General features: G+C 39.7%; 1 protein-coding gene across 2 annotated transcripts in view; it reads right to left on the bottom strand.

Moving 5' to 3' along the window:
• VEPH1 (ventricular zone expressed PH domain-containing 1) overlaps positions 1-24643 on the bottom strand; it is a 373634-nt gene that overhangs the window by 240282 nt on the left and 108709 nt on the right. For both annotated transcript variants that reach the window (XM_006867941.1, XM_006867940.1), the window contains exons 4-5: positions 19063-19229; positions 5217-5426 (exon numbers count right to left, since the gene is read on the bottom strand). In XM_006867941.1, the coding sequence (XP_006868003.1) occupies positions 5217-5426; positions 19063-19229 (377 nt within the window). The remainder of the gene's footprint in view (positions 1-5216; positions 5427-19062; positions 19230-24643) is intronic.

The following is a 24643-nucleotide window of genomic DNA, read 5'->3' as shown; positions in this document are numbered from 1 at the left end:
GACGGCACTTAACAACAACAACAAGGAAATAAAAATGAATTTTGAACAAAAAATTTTTTCTCTAATTGATGACAATTCAGCACTATGAGTGTAACACCCATTGACACCAACCAAAACTTGAGCAAATGAAATGCTCAAATCACTGAGCTTACCAAAGTTTTAACTAAGTTCACCACCATTGGGGAATTGTGGCTTTAACTCATAGATCCTTCCTTTTGTTGAATGACCCCAGAATTGTTCATCTGGATTGATTTGTAAATTAAAGATGCAAATCACCTGGCTCCAGTTTCACAGGATGTTTTTCCATAGCCAGTATGAGGACAATAGATATGGTTCTCAGTTGCCTTGGTCATACTTTCCCTTTTCCTCCTGAAAGTTTTTTTGGGGGCAGGCCTACCAGATGAGATGTCACAGAACATGACCTGGGTGAAATGCATGTCACTTCTTGGCTTGAAATGTGGCCATGACTTTGAGCCCAGAGAGGATGTAACAAACACACCCTGATGCTTAGCCAGCATATTCCAACCAGTTAGAATAACAAGGCAGAGGGCACAGGATTTAACACCCACCATGGCAGAGACTGCAACTGAGGGCATGCCATTTGATTCCTCACAGGTGCAGGGTATGAATGGGTCTGCAGCTAATGAAAAACAAGTGGCCACAGCATCCTTCCACGTGCTATGAGATCATTTGTTAAAAGCATTTTGTCTGTTTCCGTTGCAACAGGTCTGGCATTGGGAGGAAACCATAGTGATGGAGTGCATAGTATGTATTAGAATGTGCCTTCTAATGAGATCCTATCAAACTGTTGATAATGAGTTTGGGTCTTGATTTAAAAGACAGACACACCAGGTGTGGTTTTCTGTAGCCAGTCTGGTAGTTCTTACCCCTGGCTTCATACAGATACCAAAGGTGAGGAACAAACCAATCAGTAAGGTATACAATTCCAGGTTCACTTCCCCCTTGTCCCATCACCAGCCTGATGATTTGCATATCTTCAGCAGGCTCCCCACTTCCTCCTAAGGAATTGAACCAAGTGAGGGATCTTACAGTGGGGTCCAACCAGTCACAAATTGTGCATTTCAAAAATTGGAACAAGATACTCAAAGTTGGACTGGCTTTTCTAAAATTCCAAAATCTTTTATCCTTGCAACAAAGCTATCTGATAATTTGAATCCTTGAACACAAGTAAAAGTGTTATTTTGGGGTCGAATAGAAACATTTCAAATTAAGTCAATTTTAAAATAGAATGAGAAAGAGAACCCAACGAACCCAAGTCACCAGAGTCCTATGACTGCCCTCATCATTATCACCCTAAACATTCCCATGTCTCATAGAAAACTGCCCTTTGTCCCCCCATAGACCAAGCTCTCCACATAGACAATGTTCTTGCTACTCCCTCTTTGCTTCAATTTCCTCCACAACCGATGTCCAAGTCTCCCATACTGGACTTCCACCCTCACTGCTTCCCTCTCAACACACTATGGTAACTTCTTGTTTCCTTTTGGAAAGAGGCTAGGTAGAAATAGACATATGAGTCTATTGGTTTTGGCTTTTAGGAATATTACTCCACAAGATTTTACTCAGAAAGTTGAGCAAGTTCACTTAAATTGAGTGGTTAATAGCTGCTTGGGTTTTTTTCTCCAGACATATGGGCTTTAGCATACTTTAAAGCTAGAAGGATGTTCTCATGATAATATTTTAGATATCAGAAATAAATGAGAAGGGGCATTATTTCTGAGCAAAAAAAAAAATTACATTTATAGGTAATTTTGTTAGACAAATTTTAAATGAAATGTAATAATTGAATCAAAAGTTTCCAAAGTCAGAAGGGAGGTCATCCAGTGCAAAGCCATGATTTTTAGGAGAGAAACCAGATCCAGAAATATGAATTGAATTGACCACCTTCCACACACATAATTCTTTCTGCTTTGTCTCTTGATTAGTTGGGCATGTGGACACCTAAATCAAGACTACATGTCCCTGTCTCCCTTGCAGCTAGGTTTGCTTAGATTCTTCTTTGGTCTACTTAACCAGTGGAATGCAAGCAAAAGGTTATGCCTGATTGCCTGGAAGAGTCCTTCTCCCCTTCTTCTTTCCTGCTGGCAGAAACACGGACTTGACATGTCGTAATAAATTGCCATCTTGGACCACAAGATGGAATTTGGGTGTTCTTTTGTATGCTGCAATGGTATAGCAACAAAATAGAAGGAAGCTTGGTGCCTGAAACTATAAACCATATGAAATTCTGGAATTACTGATTTCAGATTTTTTCATGTGTGAGAAAAATAGATTTTTTTTTAAGCCACCATGGTTTTAGATTTTTTGTGCTATTCTCAGTTAAGCCTAATCTAAAATGCTGTGAAAGTAGTCTAGAAAAATACCAATTGATTTGCAATGCTGTGATATTAGAGAGAAGGATGGGAAATTGTAAAGGATCCAACTCTCATCCACATGCCCAACTTTAGAAGCCAACTCTAAGAGAAAAAATGACATCAGTATTCAAGGGTGGTGGTGGTGGTGTACTGTGGAATCTGTTCCAACTCATAGTGACCCTATGAATTTGAATTTCTGGAAACTCTTAGTTGCCCAATCCCTTCGGAAACATAAGGTTTCTGAAGCCATAAATCTTCACAGGAGCAGAAAGCCTCATCTTTCTCCTGTAAAACAGCTGGTAGTTTTGAACTTTTGATCTTGAGGTTAGCAGCACAACTTGTAACCACTACACTATAAGAGCTCCTTAATACTCAAGGGTTGTTGTTATTGTTGTTAGGTGCCATTGAGTCGGTACCAAATCATAGTGATCCTATGCACAACAGAAAGAAACACTGCCCGGTCCTGGGCCAACCTCACAACTGTCGCCATGCTTGACCCCATTGATGCTGTCATTTTGCCAATCCATCTCACTGGGGGTCTTGCTCTTTTCTCTGACCCTCCACCTTACCAAACATGATATCCTTCTCCAGTGACTGGTCCCTTCTGACAATATGTCCGAAGTATGAGAGACGAAGTTTGGCCATCCTGGCCTCTAAGGAGTTCCCAAACGATGATCCACAAAACAGCTACATCAGAATGACCCTGGCAGAGGCATCTATAAATCCAGACTTCTGGGTCCTTTCCTGGAGATTTTGATTTGGCAAGTATTCTATGGGCCCAATGATTTATATTACTTTAAAAAAATTGCCCATGTAATCCTGATATCCAGACATATTTGCAGTGTTTCTTATCTAGAACTGTTCTCTGCTAGCGAGTTGAGTCAAAATGACCAGAAGAGATTTTTTTTTTTTTTTTAACCTCATTGGGAAAAAGACAGAAATGTGAATATTCTGAAATCACTCCCCAGGCTATTTGGATACACCTTTCTTTTCCCCTACATCCACTGAGAGCCACACAATGGTCACTTAATACAGCATTGTCTCTCAGGTTTGCCTTACTAAAAATAAACTCAGAGTGACATAATTGCATATGGCTATTTTTTTTTTAACAGATTACATTTTCCAGGGGAATCCAAGTAAGTCACTTCCATTGTGCATTACTACACATTAATGAATCATAAATGTATTTATGACAAAAGGAATATCATTAAGTTGCAGAAACAATATGTGTGGTTAGAGATTCCAAGGCCTTGAACATTAGAGATTAAGTTTCTTGGTTCCTGCAGAGACCTGCAAGGTCAGCAGATTTAGTCAAACAGCTGTCTGCCAAAGTTGGCCTAGTAAAACTTGGGCTCAGCAGTGGATTGTACTGGCAGCAAAAGTTACAGGGCACGTGATAGCATCACCAGAAAGCAGAACGTGACAGTTGCAAGCTGTTTGAAACTGCATCAAACAGAAAGGGATTACACTAAGCAGCATGTCCGCACCAGCAATCTTCTTAGAGGATGCATCTTCACGTTGACATATGCAGGCCGCTTATGAGCTCCCATCTTCTTGTGGGGAAACTAAAGGAGAAAGGCCTTCTACAGGAAGAAGCCCATGACTCACCCAGCTCATTACAACTCTCAGCAGAAATAAAATAAAACAGAACCAAAGATCCATTGCATGACATAAATGTACAAATGAATGCCAAGGATACCCTATATTTAATTTTATTTGAGTCATTGACTAATCTAGTCTGAGTCTGTGCAAGTCACTTAACCTTTCTGGTTATTAATTTTCATTTGTGTAAAGGAGTTGAACTTGGAGAACTCTGAAATACCTATAAGTTGCACAATTTTATATTTATCTTATACTGCTGTTGTTAAATGCTGTTGAGTCAGTTCTGACTCATAGTGACCCTGTATAGGGTTTCCAAGGAGTGGCTGGTGAGTTTGAACAGTGTGGTTCAAACTGACCTAACTGCCCATTGCTTTATCCTACAGCATCACAACAGGACTCCATTTATCTTATAGCTAATTTTATTATTTGTAAGTGGGTAAGATAAAATGTGAAACTATATGAAGGGTTGCTATGAGTCAGAACCGACTTGACAGCACTAATGACAATGGCAAAGGTAAAAGGAAAACTCCTATCAATTATATATTTGCTTTGATATTAGAAAGAGAAAAATCCTAAATCCCAATGTAAAGTCATCAGACAAATTTGTGTGTGTTTATATATGTACATGCTTACTACACCTTCCAGAATTTGAATTTATGGAAACTCTTCATTGCCTAATCCCTACAAGCTCTGATAGTATCCTGTTGTCCCTGCAAAAAAATTTCACTGTGCAAATATTTAGGCTAAGGCTTTTATACATCCATGAACGTTTACTTCACTCTGCAAAGGAACATCATCTTGAGAGCTCAAAACATACTGAGTCCAGTCGCTTATTTAACATGAGAGCTTGGGTTGTCATTACTGGGTGGTCTCTGAGACCTAAATGCTATGCTTCCAGAAGGTCTCCTGGGTTAAGCAGAACTGCAACAAGAAATGATGTTGAAATTCTCATATTATTTGTTATTAAAAAAAAAAAATGGTCTTGAATCTACTGTATGTTAAAGTTCTATGATTTTCCTCCCATTTTAATCTTTCTCCATCCTCAGGTGACTACTCTAGCAATACAATTCTCATTTTCTGGATCTTCCTCATAAACTTGCTACAGTGAGAGACCATAGTCTAGAAAAAGAGTTAGAAATAGAAATGGGGACTTTCACAACTTGTCATAGATCTCAGACCCCCAGTAGGTTAGATGCCAATGGAAATTTGGGAAATAGGGGAAAAAAAGTTTGGACTTACTTCATCCACACGCCCAACAGCTCCATAGATCCTTGCCATTTGTCCAATAAGGTAGGGAAACCGCTCACCAATCTCTCTCAGTATTGGAAGGAAACCGTTCAAAGCCACTGGCTCATAGCCTGCTATTTCTATGAGGATGTTTAGGATGACATCATTATGGGTCGGATCCTTTAAATGCCCAATTAGGAAAGGAATACACTTCTGAAGGATCTATGAAAAGAAAAGAGAGGAGAAAAGAAGGAAGGAGGAACAAAGAACATTTAAATGAGCAGTGCTTAATTCCTTACAAAGTCAGAAGCAATCTTGAAAGCTAATATTTTTTGCATTAAACCTGAACTCAACACATTTTGTGATTATTATTTTCATTGGATAACAAGCAAATCTCACAAATTTGGAATTTGAAATGTACATTAAAATATTCAGAGACTTCCGTTTCCTAATTTAAAAAAAAAAAAAAATCTGTGTACTGCTACTGCCAAGTGATGTTTACAAAGTGCTCAGATGCTATTCCTCATCAATCAAGTTTGCTGTGTTATATCTTCATTAGGAATAATGTAATGATGTAACATTTCCTCCAAACCACTATGGATGCTGCAGTTTGAAGGGCAATATAAATAGTGTTGATATAAGTAAAAGACCCTGCATTATTTAATAAAAACCTTCAGACTGAAAAAAATATGGCTGAGAAATATTTAATAATAGAACTAAGAAAGCAGGAAGAAGCAACCACATTTTCTTTAATTTTCCATTTGACACAGATGTAATAATAACATAAAAATATTAAAATAAAATGAGTTCCACAGTTACCCCACTACTCTAATCTCTCTTGATTTTCACTGCGTTTTGAAATGGAGGGACGAAACATTTCACATGAAAGAAATGTGATTTTTTTTTACTCGAAGAATAAAGTCACTATAGTAATATACACACTGACAATGAGTTGTTTTGTCTGCTAAAAGAGTTGTGCAGTAAATGAAAAAGGCCAACCTGTGGAAAACTGAACAACAAAAATAAAAACAGCTTGCTCATTATATAGCCCATCTTTCTGTTATTTTATTTACAGTTTTGCTGATTCCCTTTTTGATTTTATCTTTGGTAAGGTAGACTTTAAATGTTTGTTGTTGTTGTTGTTGTTGTTGTTGTTGTTGTTGTTGATAAGGGCCTTCGAGTCAGTTCCGACTCATAGTGATCCTGTATAGGGTTTCCTATAGGAGCAGTTGGTGAATTTTAACTGCCCACCTTGCTGTTCAAAGTGACCTTGACCCAGAGAGCCAGTAAATCTTGTTGTTGTTGTTAAGTGCTGTTGAGTCGATTCCAACCCACAGTGACCCTGTAAAGTGTTTCCAAGGAGCAGTTGGTGAGCTTGAACCACCAACCTTGCAGTTCAAATGACTTTTCAGTCTGACGCATTAGCCCACAATACCACACCAGTAGATCCCTTAAAACTTATTGCCCCCAGTACTCTGTCTGGCCCTAACTGCATATTGTCTCCATAAATGACATCATTATCCCATGTGACCAGAAATTAGGGAGTCATTCTTGACTACTTTCTCCATTATTCAAAGCCTTATCTAAGCAATCACCAGGTGTTTTGTTCCTACCTCCTAAGAATACCAGAAGGAGCTCTGGTAGCTTAGTGGTTATGAGTCTGGCTACTAACCTCAAGGTCAGCAGTCTGAATCTACCAGTCATTCCACGAGAGAAAAATGAGGCTTTCTGCTTCTGTAAAGATTTACAGCCTCAGAAACTCTATGCAGGGTCACTATGAGCTGGAATAGCCTCCAAGGCACACCCCCACCAAGTATACCATAGGACATCACAGGTGTGCCTGGGTATTGCAAAACATTAAGCACTCAACTGCTAGTGTAACCTTTTGTGCCACCCAGGGATTCCTGTGAGTACTTGGGAGTTGGTTTGAACTCATCCAGAGGCATCCAGGCAATCTGCTTCTGAATGGTCATAGCCTTGCAAACCTTATGGGACAGTTCTTTGCATGCATGGGGTCACCATGAGTATGAACAAATTGAACAGAAACTGTTGTCTGTATATGTATCCCACAGATCTGTCACCTGTCCTTCATCTCTGTTCATTTATCTTCTCACTCACTCACAAATAAGTACCTTCTATTTGCAAGCAAACTATTGTTCTAGGTGCTGGAGCTATAACTGCTAGTAAGTCTGACAGGATTCCTGCCTTCATGCAATAATAATGTCAGTAAACAAGATATTCATTACAACAAATAATTAAACCAGAAATGACTAATTACACATTTTAATAAGTGCCATGTAGGAGCTCTGGTAGCGTAGTGGCTACAAATCGGGCTGCTAATCTCATGGTCAGCAGTTCGAAACTACAGCTGTTCCCCAGGAGAACAATGAGACTTTCTGCTCCTGTAAAGATTTACAGCCTCATAAACCCTATACAGGGTTGCTATGAGTCGGAACCAACTCCATTGCACTTAACAACAACAACAGGCAAAATTCAGAAACTGTAAGAGACTTATCTGAGAAGCTGATTTAGACTGGGGGTCAGGGAAGGTTTCTCTCATTTAAGCTGAGACCACTAACCCTGTCATCTGTATTTGGTTATTCTAACAGTCTCCTAATTGGTCTCCCTGCCTTCAGTCTTGTCCACCCAGGCCCTTCTCCATCTTGTGACCACCGAGGTGTTCATTTCATGCTTAAATGTCCTGCAATAATTTGACATTGCTCTACAGATAGAAGGGAGTCCTGGTGACACAGTGGGTTAGGTGTTGGGCTGCAACCTGCAAAGTTGGTAGTTCAAACTACCAGTCACTACATAGGAGAAAGATGAGGCTTTCTGCTCCCCTAAAGATTTACAGCCTCAAAAACTTTAAGGAGCAATTCTACTTTGTCCTATAGGGTCACTGTGAGGTAAAATTAACTCGACGGCAGTGGTTTTTCTCCAAATACAGGATTAATGTACTTTTTTCTGAACTGACTCTTTTCTGCCTGTACAATTCCTCCCTTTATTCAATTACTCCACCCTCCCAAACAGACCCCATCACCTCTCACACTTCAACTATGCTTAATTACTTAAACATTTTCTTGACTTGCTAAGTTTATTCTGGGACATTAATCATGCGATTCTGTCTCCCTAGAATTCTTACTTGCCCTTATTTTGCTGGTTTAACTCATACTTGGAGTCCTACTGTGACTCTGTGGGTTAATACACTAGACAGAAAAATCAGTACGAACTGCAAGGTGGGTGGTTCAAGCTCACTACACAGGGTCGCTATGGGTGGAAACCAACTCTACAGCAACAACAGCTCTTATTCTCAAGGTCACACATTCACTGTTATTTCCTCAAAAGCCCTTCTTGGCTCCCCTCCTCATCCCCTCTCAGTCTAGTGCCTCTGCGGAAGCTCCCATAGTACCCTAAAGGGCACCAAGCAAGCCACTTCTTGTTTCTTATTATTTCTGGTCAAGATGTCTGACTTTCACACTGGAGTGAAAGTGCCACTAGCTTATCACTCATGCCTATTGTGTATACTGTTGTATACTGGTGGCACTGTAGGATAAGCACTGGAGTGCTAACCACAAGGTTGGAGGTTCAAATCCACCAGCTGCTCCTTGGAAACCCTATATAGGGTCACTATGAGTTGGAACCGATGGAACAACACTTAGCAATAATGACAAGACAACAATAGCGCATACCCAAAGCCTAGCCAGAAGGTGAGATCGTAACTATATGAGGGATAAATCAGAGGAAAGTAAGTCTAAATGGTTTTACTGGGTAGTATTTGATTAAAACATCTCTCTACCTATTGTAGAATCTATGCGTGGGACAGTTAACATGTTCTGCTGCAAAAGAAAAACTGGAGGTTGAATCCACCAGAGGTATCTCACAAGAAAGATCTGGCAATCTACTGCCAAAAATTTAGTTTGAAAACCCTATGAAACAGAATTCTCCTCTGACACACACGGGGTCACCATGAATCAAAACAAACTTTAAGGCATATGATTTGGTTTGAATTCCATCTCATAACAGTTAAGTATTTGTACACAATCTTTAAACATACATACCATTATGGCTATGTACAACATAACTAATAGGGATAAATAAAGAAGAAATTTTGAGATAATTAAGACTATCCTATAGAAGGATTTGAAATATGCAAGTATATTCTTATCCTGTTCTTTTGTAGGAGGGGAACATGGCTGGCTTTTGGTAAATGGCATATGTGAATGAAGACGTCTATAAATGCTGTCTGTTGGTTAAGGAGCAATTGTAAGTTCTTTGGGAGAAGTCAATAGAGGTCCCTGGCACGTATTGTAGACGTGTTGGCCAGCTGCTCTGGGTAACGGCAACATACTTAGCCCATGGCATTTAGGAATGGAAAATGCTGACATATTTTCTGCTCCATTCTATAAAATTCCATTCCCCATTCTTCACTCTTCTTGTCCTATTCCTATTCCTGTAATACTGAGGTCTTGGTGACATGTACTTTTAGTTATGCCAAGTCAATTTTTTAATTTGAACTTGAGTCATACTTGTACATCCCAAGCCACACAAGAGTGTTCTGAGTCTGTTGCCCCATAAAGAAAAATAAGGAAAGAAATAAAAATCAAGGCAAATATATAAGCCCAGACACATTTAAATCCATAGAAAGAGCAAAAAGAAGAAAAGTCCTGATTCATGCCAACAAATAATAACAGAAATGTCAGTGAAACAAAATCTGATTAGTCTGCTGTGATACAATAGTGATAGAAAAGATAGCTATTTCTTGAAGTTTATTATATACATGAAAGGGAAGTGGTTCTTTAGATAGATCATCTTTGGATCAGGAGGAATTGCATTTGCTAAATGCAGGTCATTTCCTTAGGCTGGTCTTTTCAGTGCTGCTTCATTGGGGGTTGGCTTTGTTTCTGAGACAGCCTTGGCCCACTTTCAATTTGGCAATTAGAATAATACGAACACAGGTGACTGGCAGAGAGTTAACTGACAAAGCGTTCATTCAAGCTGTAAGGCCCAGTCATTCTGTGGACTAACATAGACTGGCTCCCTTGCTCCCAGTCTCTCTACCTTCTGTTCAGCCTCCCCACTGCCAACTGAGTCATCACCTCAGCACTCAGATCTGATCACATCAAGTCTGTCTTAGAGAAGTTCAAAGATTCACCATGGTACATGACCAGAATCCCAATGCCATGGTGTTTCAGGGTTTATATTGATGGGTATATCTGCTCTCTCTTCCCCCATGAGCCCTCTGTTGCAACTACATGGGATTGACCACCAACAGTGACTTGAGCATGCAGAGAGCTCTCAGAGGTTCAAGGTCAATCTCAGATACCTACCTCCTCTTCTGAGAAACCTTCTCTGACCCAATGTAACATATACAGTACCTGGAGCTATGCCCCTATATCACACAACCAAATACAGTGTTGTTGTCAGATGCCATCGAGTCGGAACTGACTCATAGTGACCCCATGCACAGCAGAATGAAACAATGTCCAATCCTGGGCCAAAGCCACTACCGCTGCCACACTTGAGTCCATCAAGGATGCCACCTGGCCAATCCATCTCGTTAGGGGTCTTCCTCTTTTCCTCTGACCCTCCACCTTACCCAGCATGACATCCTTCTCCAGCGACTGTTCCCTCCTGACAATATGTCCAAAGTATGAGAGACGAAGTTTAACTATCTTGGCCTCCAAGGAGCACTCTGGCTGCACTTCTTCCAAAGCAGATCTATTACACAGTAGCTGTATAAAATGGCTTATCCTCCTTTTTGACATATACACCTTCATAACAATCTGGGAGGCCTGGTCTGAATGAAAAATGTTTGGCTTCTTTAGAGGGAGCAGGGAGAGGTATCCTTCAGTCTCTGTTCGCTGCCCCTCCCATGTCTTCCTGATGTTGCCCAGCAAGGAGTTTTATGTGAGGCCATCTTTTAGGACTAGGAGGTCACACTGTTGGCATGGCTTGTCCTAGGGAGAACAGATCCAGTGCACAAACCTGCACAAGCTTTGTCAGTAGACTCAGTGTATGTAGGTAGGGAATTTCAAGTTCCTATTACCTGAACTGTGTGTGATTTCATAAGCAATGTGGATGGGAATGGTGTAGGAGCACAGCTAAAGAGAACCTGAGCAGGACTCTCTTAAGCTAGGAGTCCAGGGCAAGGGCTTGGTTTGAAGGACCCCTAGCTTATCTGACCCTTCCTGAGCAAAATTTCACTTCTTTTTCTGAATTCCCATAGGAGTATATTCAGAAGATCAGCATCTTATATTGAATTCAAGTTGTACAGGCACACTTTATCTCATAGGCCATGGGCATCTTGAGGGTATAGGCATTTGAAAACACAACATCATAACTTCACTGGCAGAAAATTGCATTTAAATTCTTATGTAAAGAATGAAAGGTAGAGCTATTATGTGTATGTGCTCATGTGTGTGTGTGTGCCCATGTGTGTACATCAGAAAAAGACCTTATGAGCATGAGTTTGTGTTTATGTGTGCTCCTCTTAAATTAGTCTTTAGGTCCAATTTTATCTCTCAGTTAATTAGGCTACCATTAAGAATCTCTATTCATCTTCAGTGAGGCTTTCTGCTCCCATAAAGATTTACAGCCTTGGTAACCCTGTACAGGGTCACTATGAGTCGGGACCCACTCCACGGCACATAACAACAACAACATTCATCTTCAGAAACATACAAAGTAACTGCTACTCTATTCATTTACTACTAACTTGCTCCTACCATGCTGGAAATATATCACATATTCTGAAAACCGTGGTTCTGTGCCAAAAATGTTTTAGAACTGTCTGTATCTTCCATCACTTCATATGCTTAATGTTCTGTAAAACTTGTATTTTAAATAAATATCCCAACTGAGCTCTGGGTCTTTTTGGCCTGTGGATACTGTGTTAGGTGTTGTAGGATTAGGTGTGTGGATAGGAATGCTCTTCACTTCTGAGAGAAAATCCTAGACAACGACTCTCTCCTCCAGGAGACAGATGATGTGTGAGATCTGCAGAGAGATGAAGCTGTCTCTGTCTGCTCCTGTAAAGACTTACAGTCTTGAAAACCCCAAGGAGCGGTTCTACTCTGTCGCTATGAGTAGGAATCAACCCAATGGCAGTGGGTTTGATTTTGGTCCTTCAGGGACCAGACCACGAAAGAAATGGCTTTGGGACTGAACATAAATCAATGTTTGCCACTAACCTTGGCACTTTCTACTACTCATCTCCACATGCTTAGGAAGTAGTAACAGATGTGCTCATTTTGTTGTTAAGTGCCGTTGAGTGAGTTCCGACTCATAGCGACTTTGTATAGGGTTTCCGAAGAGTGCCTGTTGAGTTTGAAACACCAAACTTGCAGTCCAATACATTAACCGGCATGTCACACCAGGACTTCCAAATGCACACATATGTAGCACTGAATTCTGTACCTTTCATTAGCTATACTAGAGAATAACTTGTGGTAGGCAAGAATACAGACTCCACTGCCATAAGGACCACTGGAAAAGTTGTTGCCCAGATGGTCATGGATAGTGGGTAGTGAGAAGGGCACCCAAGAAAACAAGAAACACTTGTGCATATGCCTTCGGTATCCAACAGACTCAGCTCACCTCTAAATGAGAGCTTCACTGCAGTCATGCTCCACTTTGATGCAAATTTCACAGGGCCAAAAGTCTCTTTATTTAGCTTATTTCATCTGAAATTAAATTGATTAACTTAAAAGAAGGCGCTCTGGCAGCGGTTACAAATTGGGCTGCTAACTTCAAAGTCAGCATATGCAGTTCCAAGGCTACCAGCTGTTCTGCGGGAGAAAGAGAGGCTTTCTGCTCCTGTAAAGATTTACAGCCTCGGTAACCCTATACAAACAGGGTCGCTATGAGTCAGAACTGACTCCATGGCACGTAACCACTATCAACCGCGCTTAAAAGAGATCTAAAACCTCTGTCCTGGTATGGAACTGTAGGATAAGCATTGGACTGCTAATCGCAAAGTCTGTGTTCAAACTCACCAGCCGCTCCCTGGAAACCCTTTACAGGATCACTGACTTAGATGAGACTTGACAGCATTTAACAACAACGAAGCCTCCGTCCACATTTCTGATTGCAGCTACTGATTTATTTCTCCCCCAAACCCCTTGCTCACTAAAGAATTGGTGAGAGAGGAGGTGAATCAGACACCTCATAATCTTAACATCTATGACATAGACCTGGAAAACCAAGTGTGGCTGCAGGGGCATTGGCACATGAAGAGCTGAAGGAGCTAAGTGGAGAGCTGTCCTGGTGTGAAGGGAAGCAATGTTGGAAACTGAGGGTTGAGTTGTTCCTTTCTCACAGTTTAGGATCCCAGCATGGATAGAGTCCATTCTCATCACTTCGGGTGCTTCCTCACCATTTCCCTCTTCATTCTGGGGTCTACATGCAACTCCCACAATATCTACAGGAGTCTGCCTTCATGACCGCTTCCTCATTTCACTCACATCTCCTTCTTTATTTTTTGGCCCACCTTTCTGACTGCCATCTCCCTCACCTGTTCTACTACGTCCTCTGGATCTTCCATTTGTGTAACACACCACAGCCTTATAGCCTCAATTTTTTAGTGTATTGAGATCAAAAAACCTAATTGACAGTATTAAACTAGGTTTCCAACTACAGCCTGGTCTTACTGGTATGGTTTTGGGAGGTAACTTCACTTGATTTTCTATATATGGCAGACTTAGGGAAGATGAGACTGACTAAAATGGCTGGTGGTGTTTCCAAGTCATGGTGATCCCATGCACAACTGGACTGAACTTCTGTGATACACAGGATTTTAATGGCTAATAATTTTGGAAGTAGCTATTCAGACCTTTCTTTCTAGACTTAGTCTGGAAGTTCCACTGACACTTGTTCAGCATAGTTATTGTTGTTGTTCGGTGACATCGAGTTGGTACCAACTCACAGTGACCCTATGTACAACAGAATGAAATACTGTCTGGTCCTGTGCTGACCTCACAATCATTGCCAAGCCCGAGTCCATTGATGCTGCCACTGTGCTAGTCCATCTCATAGGGGGTCTTCCTCTTTTTCTCCGGCCCTCCACTTTATGAAGCATGATAACCTTCTCTAGGGACTTGTCTGAAGTACGAGAGACCAAGTCTGGCCATCTGGCTTCTAAGGAGTACTCTGGCTGTACTTCTTCCAACACAGCATAATAACAGCATGTAAACCTCCACCACCCATATAAAAATTGTAGGTGCTAAAAAAAAAAAAAAATTGTAGGTGCTGATAAAGATGGCAGGGGGTCCAAGTTACTCATTGGTAGCACCACTGTTCTTCATTTCTCTAACTTCAGCTTCATCGTTTATAAGATGAAAAGGCTGTTGTGGAACTAAAATGAGATAATCTATATAAAACACCTAGCAGAATGCCTAGGACATGGAATATAGCAACTATTAGTGCTTTTTGTCCACTCTCCCCTATCTACTATAACCAATACTGTGAAGACTATTCCCTTACAACCTTCTCAAGTGGAGGTTGCTCAGTTATTTCCTCAGGTCAGTAGAGGGAAGGGGAAGTCGGATGGTCTGGCTTTTAAAGTCCAGAACCCATCACTTACCACTTACTACCAGTGTGACAACGGGAAAGATAGCTAACCTCTGAGAAAATTCATTCTGGCTTATCTAAAATGGAGGGGGGAAAAGACACATCCTATAATCTATTAGTAGTATTTAATGAGCTAGTGGATGAAAGAAAGTCCATTGTGAATGATAAAGTCCCATGTTAATTTAGGCATGAATGTGAACTCATCCATGTGAGAAATAGTCATTATCTGACTTCTGGATTGAGATAATGAAGAGTCCAGATGGGGAGAGACCAATAGAGACTATTTTGTTACAAAGTGGTATTCACTATGACAGAGATGGGCAGGAGAATCAGAGAAGAAGGACTGCTGTATAAAAGATCAGAAATAGTAGCCCATTAAGGGTGGTAGTGGTGAAGGAAGAACATTCCAGACTGAGAACGTGATCTATACGTAAAGCCTCTATGCTTGGAGAGAGAACACCCATCTGAAGTCTCCTGGGGATTCAGATATCAGTTATTAATAGTTATTCAAAAGCCTATAGTCCAAAAGTAAACAAGGGCCTGGTTAAATGACTTCACAAATTCTGTCCCAAGTCTCTGGGCAGTCACTGAAGGGTGGCTGTAGCTAGGGGTCTGATAAGACTTCTTTGAATGCCATATGTGGTGCCACCCTTACTCTTGAGCCTCATCATGACCCTGAATCCTCTCCTCCTCTCTTTGTCTTGTAAATAAAGCCCACTCCTAGTTTCACTTACCTTCAAGCCAGCCTTTGCCCCTTGAGAAATAAGTTTAATTTACTCTTCCCATATCCCTGTTTGTTTTGTTCCTGCTCTCAGACTGCAGATAAAATGGCATGCCAGGTGCCTCCTTTATAAAATCAAATTTGGCCTTTTAGTCATTCTTCCTATTTCCCAGGGTGCCTGGTCCTCAGTCTTCAATTGTCATGGTCTAAATGATGATTCTCAAAGATATCCACACCTAGAGCTTGTGACTGTGTTACCTTTCATGGCAGAAGGGACTTTGTGAACAGGATTAAACTAAGATTCTTGAGATGGAAAGATCATCCAGAATTATCCATTTGACCCCCAATATAATTACAAGATTCCTTATAAGAGGCAGGAAGAAGGGTCCAAGTCAGAGAAGGAGCTATGAGTATGACCACAAGAGCAAAAGTGGGAGTGATGGAGTGTCACAGGCAAGGAATACAGGTAACCTCTAGAGGCTGGAAAAGTAGGAAACAGATTCTCTAGAATCACCCCTAGAGTGTCTCCAAAGAAACACTATCCTGCTAACCCAAGAAACCTCTGCTCCTTAAAGTGCTTATAGTCCATTGAAAGACACAAATGGGCAAAACTAATGACAATAAGGTATTGAAGGGCAAAGTGAAGATATATGTCAGGCAGCACAGAGGTCCCAGGCCTCTACCCAAATGCTGGCCTTGCCACTCAGTGTGGTCTCTGGACCAACAGTATCACCATTTTCTGGGAACTTGTGAAAAAAAAAGTAAGCTTTCAGGCTATAGCCCAGATTCACTGGACAGGAACAACTGGGGTGGGGCTCAGTGCTCCAGGTGAGTCTGATGCTCATTAACAATCAATTCTCAATGCTCTAGGTAACTCTTGTTTCCTCTCTTTCTGCTTCATATTTATATTCTGAAATATCCTTTACTGTCCTAGCTGGATCACTCACCAATGCAATGATACTGAGATGCATCTCTCCAACCCTAATCTCTCTCCTGAGCTCCTGATTTTCAATGATTCATGAAAATCTAAGTTCCATCACAAACTCATCAACTGTCCCATTTAATTTACTCCTCCTTCTGTATTCACTGTGCAAGTTTAACTGTCCCTTCTGTCTATTATCTTTCTATCTAATCAAACTGAAATTTCAGTCTTCATTCCTCTCTGACTCCTTTTCATTTCTCTGTGCCCTTTCCACCACCCCCCTCCCCATCTTCACCACATCTAATCAGTCATCAAATTGGTCTTACTCTATCTTAGAAGCATTACTCAAATTGGTTTCAATTCTTATTAATGCTTCTCCTCTTAACTGCTTGTCTTCTCTTGCTCCCATCCTAGTGTCTCTCTGATCCTAATTTCTCCCTGTTCAGGCTATTTGTTAGCTGGGTTCTTTGGTAAATGTAGAGCTGGGAATGCCATTCCATGTTTAAAATCTTTGAGCTACACAAAGATGCTACCACTCATCTGTCAGTGTTGCTGTGATTCTAGAAACCATGCCACCGAAATTTTAAATACCTGCAGGGTCACCTATGGGGGAAAGGTCTCAGATGAGCTTCCAGAGAGACTAGGAAGAAGGAGAGATGGACTACTTCTAGATGTTTTGTCAATGAAAATCCAAGCAATGATACTTTCAATAACCTCATATACATATGAAAGTTGGACAATGAATAGGGAAGACTGTGGAAGAATTGATGCATTGGAGTTATGGTGTTGGAGAAGAATATTAAAAGCACCATGGACTGCCAAAAGAACAAGCAAATCTTAGAAGTCAGGATGACTAGACTTTGTCTCTCATACTTCAGACATAAGAGGGACCAGTTCCTGAAGAAGGAAATCATACTTGGTGTAGTGGAGGGTCAACAAAATAAAGGACGGCCCCCAATGAGATGGATTGGCATAGTGACAGCAGCAATGGGCTCAAATGTAGCAATGATTTCGAGATTGGCGCAGAACCGGGCAGTGTTTCATTCTGTTGTGCATTGGGTCTCTGTGAATTAGTACCGACTGGATGGCACCTAACAATAACAATAACTCAAAGATACTTGCAGTGTCTCCATAAATTCTAAAATTCCTTAGCAAATTTTATTATTAGACTTTCTTGATTTGTCCTCAACCAGTCTTCTTGATCTCATCCTTTGAAAACTTCTTGTAAAACTCTTCTCCAGCTCCCTCTTTCAGAGATCTTACTTCTGGAAGGGCCCTTTGCCCTTCTGCTCCACCTGGCATAATACTTCTCATTCCTCAGGGCCTGACCCTGAGGCCATTCCCTTTTTGGGTCTTCATGGCACCTATTTCTCTCCTTGAGGCAGAATTAGTTACTTGTCCCTAACTGTTTATACATTTAGAGAGCATTTACCACCCTGTGTAATTCAGTTTGTGTCTATGAATATTTGTAACACCATATAAATGGTAAGAACTGGCATACAGAAGAAAAGAAGAGATCATTTCTTCCATCAAGGAGTTCACAGTGTATTGTGGCTAATTATTCACATAACAATAAAGCTATCCTTTTTGAACAATTAAAATGTTGCACACCATTGTTTCAGTCTCATTTTGTGGTGGGTTTTCAAGTGGAAATGGAGCATAGGGATGACCATAATTCACAGAACTTTGAGTTGAACAATCATCTTCATTGTGTATGTGTGTTGGTTTCCTCCAGAATTGATTTCCTCCTTCCCCATTGCCAGGTGCCTCTCATTTCTTTCTGGGTATCTTTGTGGTTCTGAAGAAACTCCAGGGGTAGAACATGTGTCTTAATCAGTGAGACTATCAGGATTTATTCTTGGAGGTTGGCAATTTGGAGACAGGAGAAGCACAGCTCCTAGAGAGCATCTATCAGTTACACAGAATAAAGTCTACAGAAAATAGAAGTCAAAACAGAAATCAAATATGAGAGGGGAATATAGAGAAACTGGTATATGCTATAGGATCAGCACTGGACTTTGAACCACAAGGTTCAAACCCATCAGATACTCCTTGGAAACCCTTATAGGGTTGCTGGTTCGGAACCAACTCAATGACATTTAACAACAACAACATTCTATTTTCATCATCTGAGTCCTTGAATGAAGGTTTTTCGGTCACATGAACCAATAATTTCCTTTTATTATTTAAACCAGTGTTAGTTTATTATTTAAACCAGTTATTCTGTTACTGAAAATCATAAGCATCCTAACTGCTATAATTTTTTGAGTTCAAAGAACAAAATCTGATATGCTATCTAGAAAATCAGACTGCTCTTACCATAGGCTAATTTCTCCATAAATCATGTCATGTACTGGTCTTTTCCTTGGCCCTACTAGAGAAGCCACAGACTCCAGTGACTATGTGGCCAAGCTAAGCTTTCATTAAAGCTAACCTGAATAAATGCAAACATGCATATTTGTTGTATTTGATAACTGTAGCCAACTTCTGTCCATCTCCTCCTTGTTTTCATGGTTCAAAAAGAAGTAGATGAGTGCTCTTAAAGTTGTATATTTATAGATACCAGAGAGAGGAAACCCTAAGAATACATACTGTTCACATATCCAAAAGCATGCCTGGTAGTAAGGACTATATAATGTGCTTTTTACCTCCGGTTGTTTCCTTTTTACTGCTACATGCAAAAGCCGTAGAAGATGATACTGTTCTGGTTGTTCCAGCTGAGACATCAAGGTTAGGAGCTCTGTGAGATGTCTGTTAATTGGCTGAGGCTGCTTTTCATACACCACAGGTAATACTCGCAACAACATGGAATTACCTGTCAAGGGAACAATAGAGGGAATGATGACTTTATCAGCCCATGAGTAATAGAAATAACATTATTTTCAACACAACCTTTGCACTTAACTCACATATTAAATAACACAGATTGATGGTCAAGTCTTCTGCTCAATATAGCATAGTACCTTATTCTGAAAAATCACTGAAGCAGGACCTAAACTGATTCCATGTAAGGGATTATTTTATGATCACACTGGTATAGTTTCTAATGAAAAGTTTTCCTAAGTACTGTGTCTTGGGAAAAGATCACAATCTGACAGTAAACTGACCACACCCCTGAGAAAGAAGCAATCCTGATAAAGAATTCCTGACGCGATATACTATTTGGATGATGCTTAAATACAAACTTTCATTGTTGTTAGATGCCATCAAGTAGGTACCGACTCATAGTGATCTTTTAAACAGCAGAACGAAACACTGCCCGATCCTGGGCCAACCTCACTACTGTTGCCACGCTTGAGTCCATCTATGCTGCCAGTTGGCCAATCCATCTCGTTGGGGGTCTTCCTCTTTTTCTCTGACCCTCCACCTTACCAAGCATGATATCCTTCTCCAGCGACTGATCCCTCATGACAATATGTCCAAAGCATGAGAAACAAAGTTTGGCCATTTTGGCCTTTAAGGAGCACTCTGGCTGCACTTTTTCCAAAATGAATCTATTGGTCTTTCTGGCAGCCCATGGCACTTTCAATATTCTTCTCCAACACCATAACTCAAAGGCATCAATTCTTTTATAGTCTTTCTTATTCACTGTCCAGCTTTCACATGCATATGAGTTTATTTAAAATACCATGGCTTGGGTCAGGCACACCTTAGTCCACAAGCTGATATCTTTGCTTAAAAAGATCTTGTGCAACAGATTTGCCTAATGCAATACGTCCATCCTTTGAATTCTTGACTGCGGCTTCTGTGAGTGTTGATAGTTGATCCAAGAATAAAGTCCTTGACAACTTCAATCTTTTCTCTGTTGATAAGAATGTTGTTTATTGGTCCAGTGTAAGGAATTTTGTTTTCTTTACATTGAGATGTAATTCATACCAAAGCTGTGCTCTTTGATCTTCATCAGTAAGTATTTTAAGTCCTCTTCACTTTCAGCAAGCAAGGTTGTATCATCTGCATATTGCATGCTGTCAATGAGTCTTCCTCCAATCCTGATGCCACGTTTTTCTTCATAGAACCCAGCTTCTCAGGTTATTTGCTCAACATACGGGTTGAATAATTATGGTAAAAGAATACAACCTTGTCACACATCTTTCTTAATTTTAAAACATTCAGCGTTCCCATGTGTTTGAATAACTGCCTCTTGGTCCAGGTACAGATTCCTCATGAGCACAATTAAGTGTTCCGGAATACTCATACTTCGCAATGTTGTCCATAGCTTGTCATGATCCACACAATCAAAAGCCTTTGCATAATCAATAAAGCACAGGTAAACATCTTTCTGATATTCTCTGCTTTCAGCCAAGATCCATCAGACATCAGCAATGATAGCCCTCATTCCATGGCCTCTTCTGAATCCAGTTTGAACCCCTTGAATTTCTCTGTCAATGTATGCTTGCAGCCATTTCTGTATTACCTTTAGTAAAACTTTATAAATAAATACAAACTTTATAATTACAAGAATATTTATAAATACTTTATAAATACAAACTAGTGGCATAAATATGAACCAAAATGGAAGTGAACAAACACTACCAAAAAAAAAATGCAGAGGAATTAATTCACATTCCTGGGAGACAAAGAGGCATGATTTTGACAACTGACATATGGAAACCATGACTTATTTTTTGAATAGTTGAAAAAAGTAGCAATGAAAATATAATCCCCAACTTCTGCACTATTTCAAGGCAAGTTTAGATTCAATGTTTGTCACTTGTGATTTACCTCAAAGACATGTACGGACAACTGGATTTAAAATAGCAAAACCTGAAGAAAACATAACTACATGGGTTTAGCATGCAAAGAACATATGGAAAACATCTGCTTATCACTTTATGGTATGGATTTTTTCTCAAATCCTCTCAAGTACTTAAATAGCAAATAGGGATTGGCTTCTAGGGATTTCTTGTGCAAGAATTTTCTTGCTTCTATTTATATTACATTTGGCTTTGTATATAGAAGACATACACAGAAACAATCAAATGAGCAGGGATTACACATATGCAGATCTTCATTAAATAGTGAGGATATGCCCTTATATAAAAGACACTTTGCTATGAGCATTAAGAAAACAACGTCAGCATTTCCAGATATCAACACCTAAATTTAATGAGAAGGTGATTCCAGATCAAATTGAATGTATTTGTATCATGGTAAATAATGGATTTTCTTTTATTTATATGCCCACAGAGTATAATCTAATGAAAATATTCAGACTTCAAAAGCAAAAATAACTGTATATGTTGTGTTCTTTGTAAAAATGTTTTGTTTCATTGGTGTGTTTTCTGTGTATTTATACTAAGAGCTTCTTCTTAAAGAATGAGGAATTTTAATGTAACATCCAATCTCAACAGAACACATTTGTTTATAGAACCTAGTTATATAGACACACTTATCAACTCCTGAAAACTTTACATTAAATAAGACTGTACTTGAAATCTAACACATGAAATTGCTCTTTGCTTTTATGGTATAGTACTCATTAAGGTCATAGGAGGCTTTGTTGTTGCCGTTAAGTGCCATCGAGAGGGTTCTGACTCACAGTAACACTGTACAGTAACAGTAACCCTGTGTGGGTTTTCAAGGAGTGACTGGTGGGCTTGAATTGAAGACCTTGTGCTTAGCAGACCAGCTTATCCTACAGAGCCTCACCAGTATCCATGGGATACTTTATGGGGTTAAAACCCAAGATTAGTCATTGTCAGCTGACTTAAAGTTAGGTCAAAGAACAAAAGAAATGCACAGGGAATTTTTTAGTTAAAAACTGATGAAGACACTTTGGTGTTGAAATCCTATAAATTCCATTCATAAGCTAATATGTTCTTTTTAATGATGAAATATTTCAAGCCACATTTCAAGTGTAGACAGTAACATAAGTGTCCCTCCCAATCAGCTTTGTGACAACTTATCCTTGTGCAATAATTGCTTCCTATCCCATTAGTCTCCTTTGCTCCTGAGAAGCAACCCCCTTCTGAAATTATTAAAGTTTATCACTTTTATTGATGTTTTAATGCTTTAATTGTGTGTGTATACATCAATAAACATTTTAAAACTTTCTATCAATGCCGTATACTTTACATATCTCTTTGAAACATATTTTCCTCCACGTGATATTATGTTGAAGTTTTATCTTAGAAGATAAAACTTCTCTAAGATAAAACTTCAACATAATATATCTCCAAGATAAAATTTCAACATGATATATCTCCAAGATAAAATTTCAACATAATATTAAAGCTAATGATATTCTATTATACAAAAACAGTCATATATTCTATGGTTGAAAGACATTCAGATTATCCTTCCCTATCCCCCCAGCTTTGCAAATGGTGCTGTAGTTTCCTTACCTGTCTCTTCTGTGGATACGTGAGAGATACTCTCCAGAATGGTGTTTCTGAGCTTAATGTTTATCTTGCTTAAAAAGGATCCCTGGTGGCACAGGGTAAGGACTTGGCTATTATGCAAAAGTTCGGTGATTTGAACCCACTAGCAGCTTTGGCTTTGCTGGAGAGAGATGTGACAGTCGGTTTCTATAAAGATTTGTTGTTGTAGTGTGTCATTTTCGATTTAATTCCAATCCATAGCAACTCTGTAGAGGGTTTCCAAGGAGTGGCTGGTGAGTTTGAACTGCTTACCTTGCTGACATTGTAGTTCAGCGCATTAACCCACAGCGCTACACCAGGCCTTAGAAACCTTATGGGTCACTATGAGTCTGAATGGAACAGTGGAAATCTTGTTAAATTCAGATTCTGATTCAGCAGCTTGGGGCCTGAGAGTATATTTCTAACAAGCTCCCTTGTTGTGCCAGTGCTGATGGTTTCTGGACCACATAATTGAGGTATGTCCCTGGGAGTTCAGTTGTTAGATGTTGCAAAACCGTTTTTGCAAAGTGATTGTATTAGTTTTTTATAGCTGTCACAACAAATCACCACACATTTACTGGTTTAAACAAACATAAATTTATTATCTGTTCTGTGACTCAGAAGTCTGACACAGGTCTTCCTGGGCTAAAATCAAGGTTGGATTTCTTCTTGGAGACTCTAGGAGAGAACCCATTTCCTTTGCTCTGTAAAATAACATAAGATCTTCACAGGTTTGGGGATTAGGATGTGGACATCTATGATGGTGTTGAGTTGGTTCTGACTCATAGTGACCCTGAATAGAGTTTCTGAGGCTGTAAATCTTCATGGGAACAGAAAGTCTCATCTTTCTCCGGAGGATGGGCTAGTAGATTCAAATTACTGATCTTTTGGTTAGCAACCCAGATCATAACCACTAAGTTACCAGAGCTCTCTGGGAGTCCACATGGAGATAACAGCTCACACTGCCACCAGCAGGATGTTTCTGTTTCTCCACATCCTTGCCAACACTTGGTCATGATAGAAATCCATTTTTGCCTATCTGATAGGATGTGCTATGTCTATTTTTTTTTATTTGAATTTTTGTATCCTTAACTAGTTATGAGGAGTCCTGGTGTGGCACTGTAGGATAAACACTGGACTGCTAAATGTAAGATCGGAGATTCAGACCAACAGCTGCTCCTCGGAAACTCTACAAAGTCACAATGAGTTGGAACTAACACACTGACACTTAACAATTCCATGTGCAATTGACTGCCTGTGTTGTTTATAATTAACATTTCGTTGTCTTTGATTTTGTCTGTGATTCATAACTTTTGTATCTTTTCTCTTGAGATATTTACTCTGTTTTTCTTACTGATTTGTAGAAGTTCTTTATTTCTTCTGGACACAAATTTTTGTTATTGTTAGCTAAGTCATCTTAAAACTGTAATTTTAGTGTAGTTGACTTTTTCAGATAATAGTTTACTATTTTTTTCTTTTCTTAGTGGAGAAATCTTTCACTCTCTGGAGTTTATAAGTATATTGTTGTTGTTAAGTGCTGGGGTAGAGTTGGTTCTGACTCATAGTGACCCTGTATTGGGTTTCCGAGGAGCAGCTGGTAGGTTTGAACTGTTGACCTGGCGATTCGCAGTCCAATGCACACCAGGAGTCCTTCATAAATATACTGTCTTATATTTTCTCCAAAAGCATTATGATTTTGTTTTTCATATTTGTCTTTAATCCATCTGGAATTTACTTTTGTACATATGAGAAAGGAATTTAATTATATCCCTTCAGTATTTACAAAAATCGTACCAGTATTTTTTATTAAATAGCTAATTTCTTCCCTTCTGATTTGTTACATGTGTATATTCCCAACCTGGTATATATA

Source organism: Chrysochloris asiatica, unplaced genomic scaffold (genome assembly GCF_000296735.1).
Source record: "Chrysochloris asiatica unplaced genomic scaffold, ChrAsi1.0 scaffold00113, whole genome shotgun sequence".
Lineage (NCBI taxonomy): Eukaryota > Metazoa > Chordata > Mammalia > Afrosoricida > Chrysochloridae > Chrysochloris > Chrysochloris asiatica.
The sequence above is the reverse complement of the archived record's forward strand: the minus strand, read 5'-3'. Positions and strand labels throughout refer to the sequence as shown.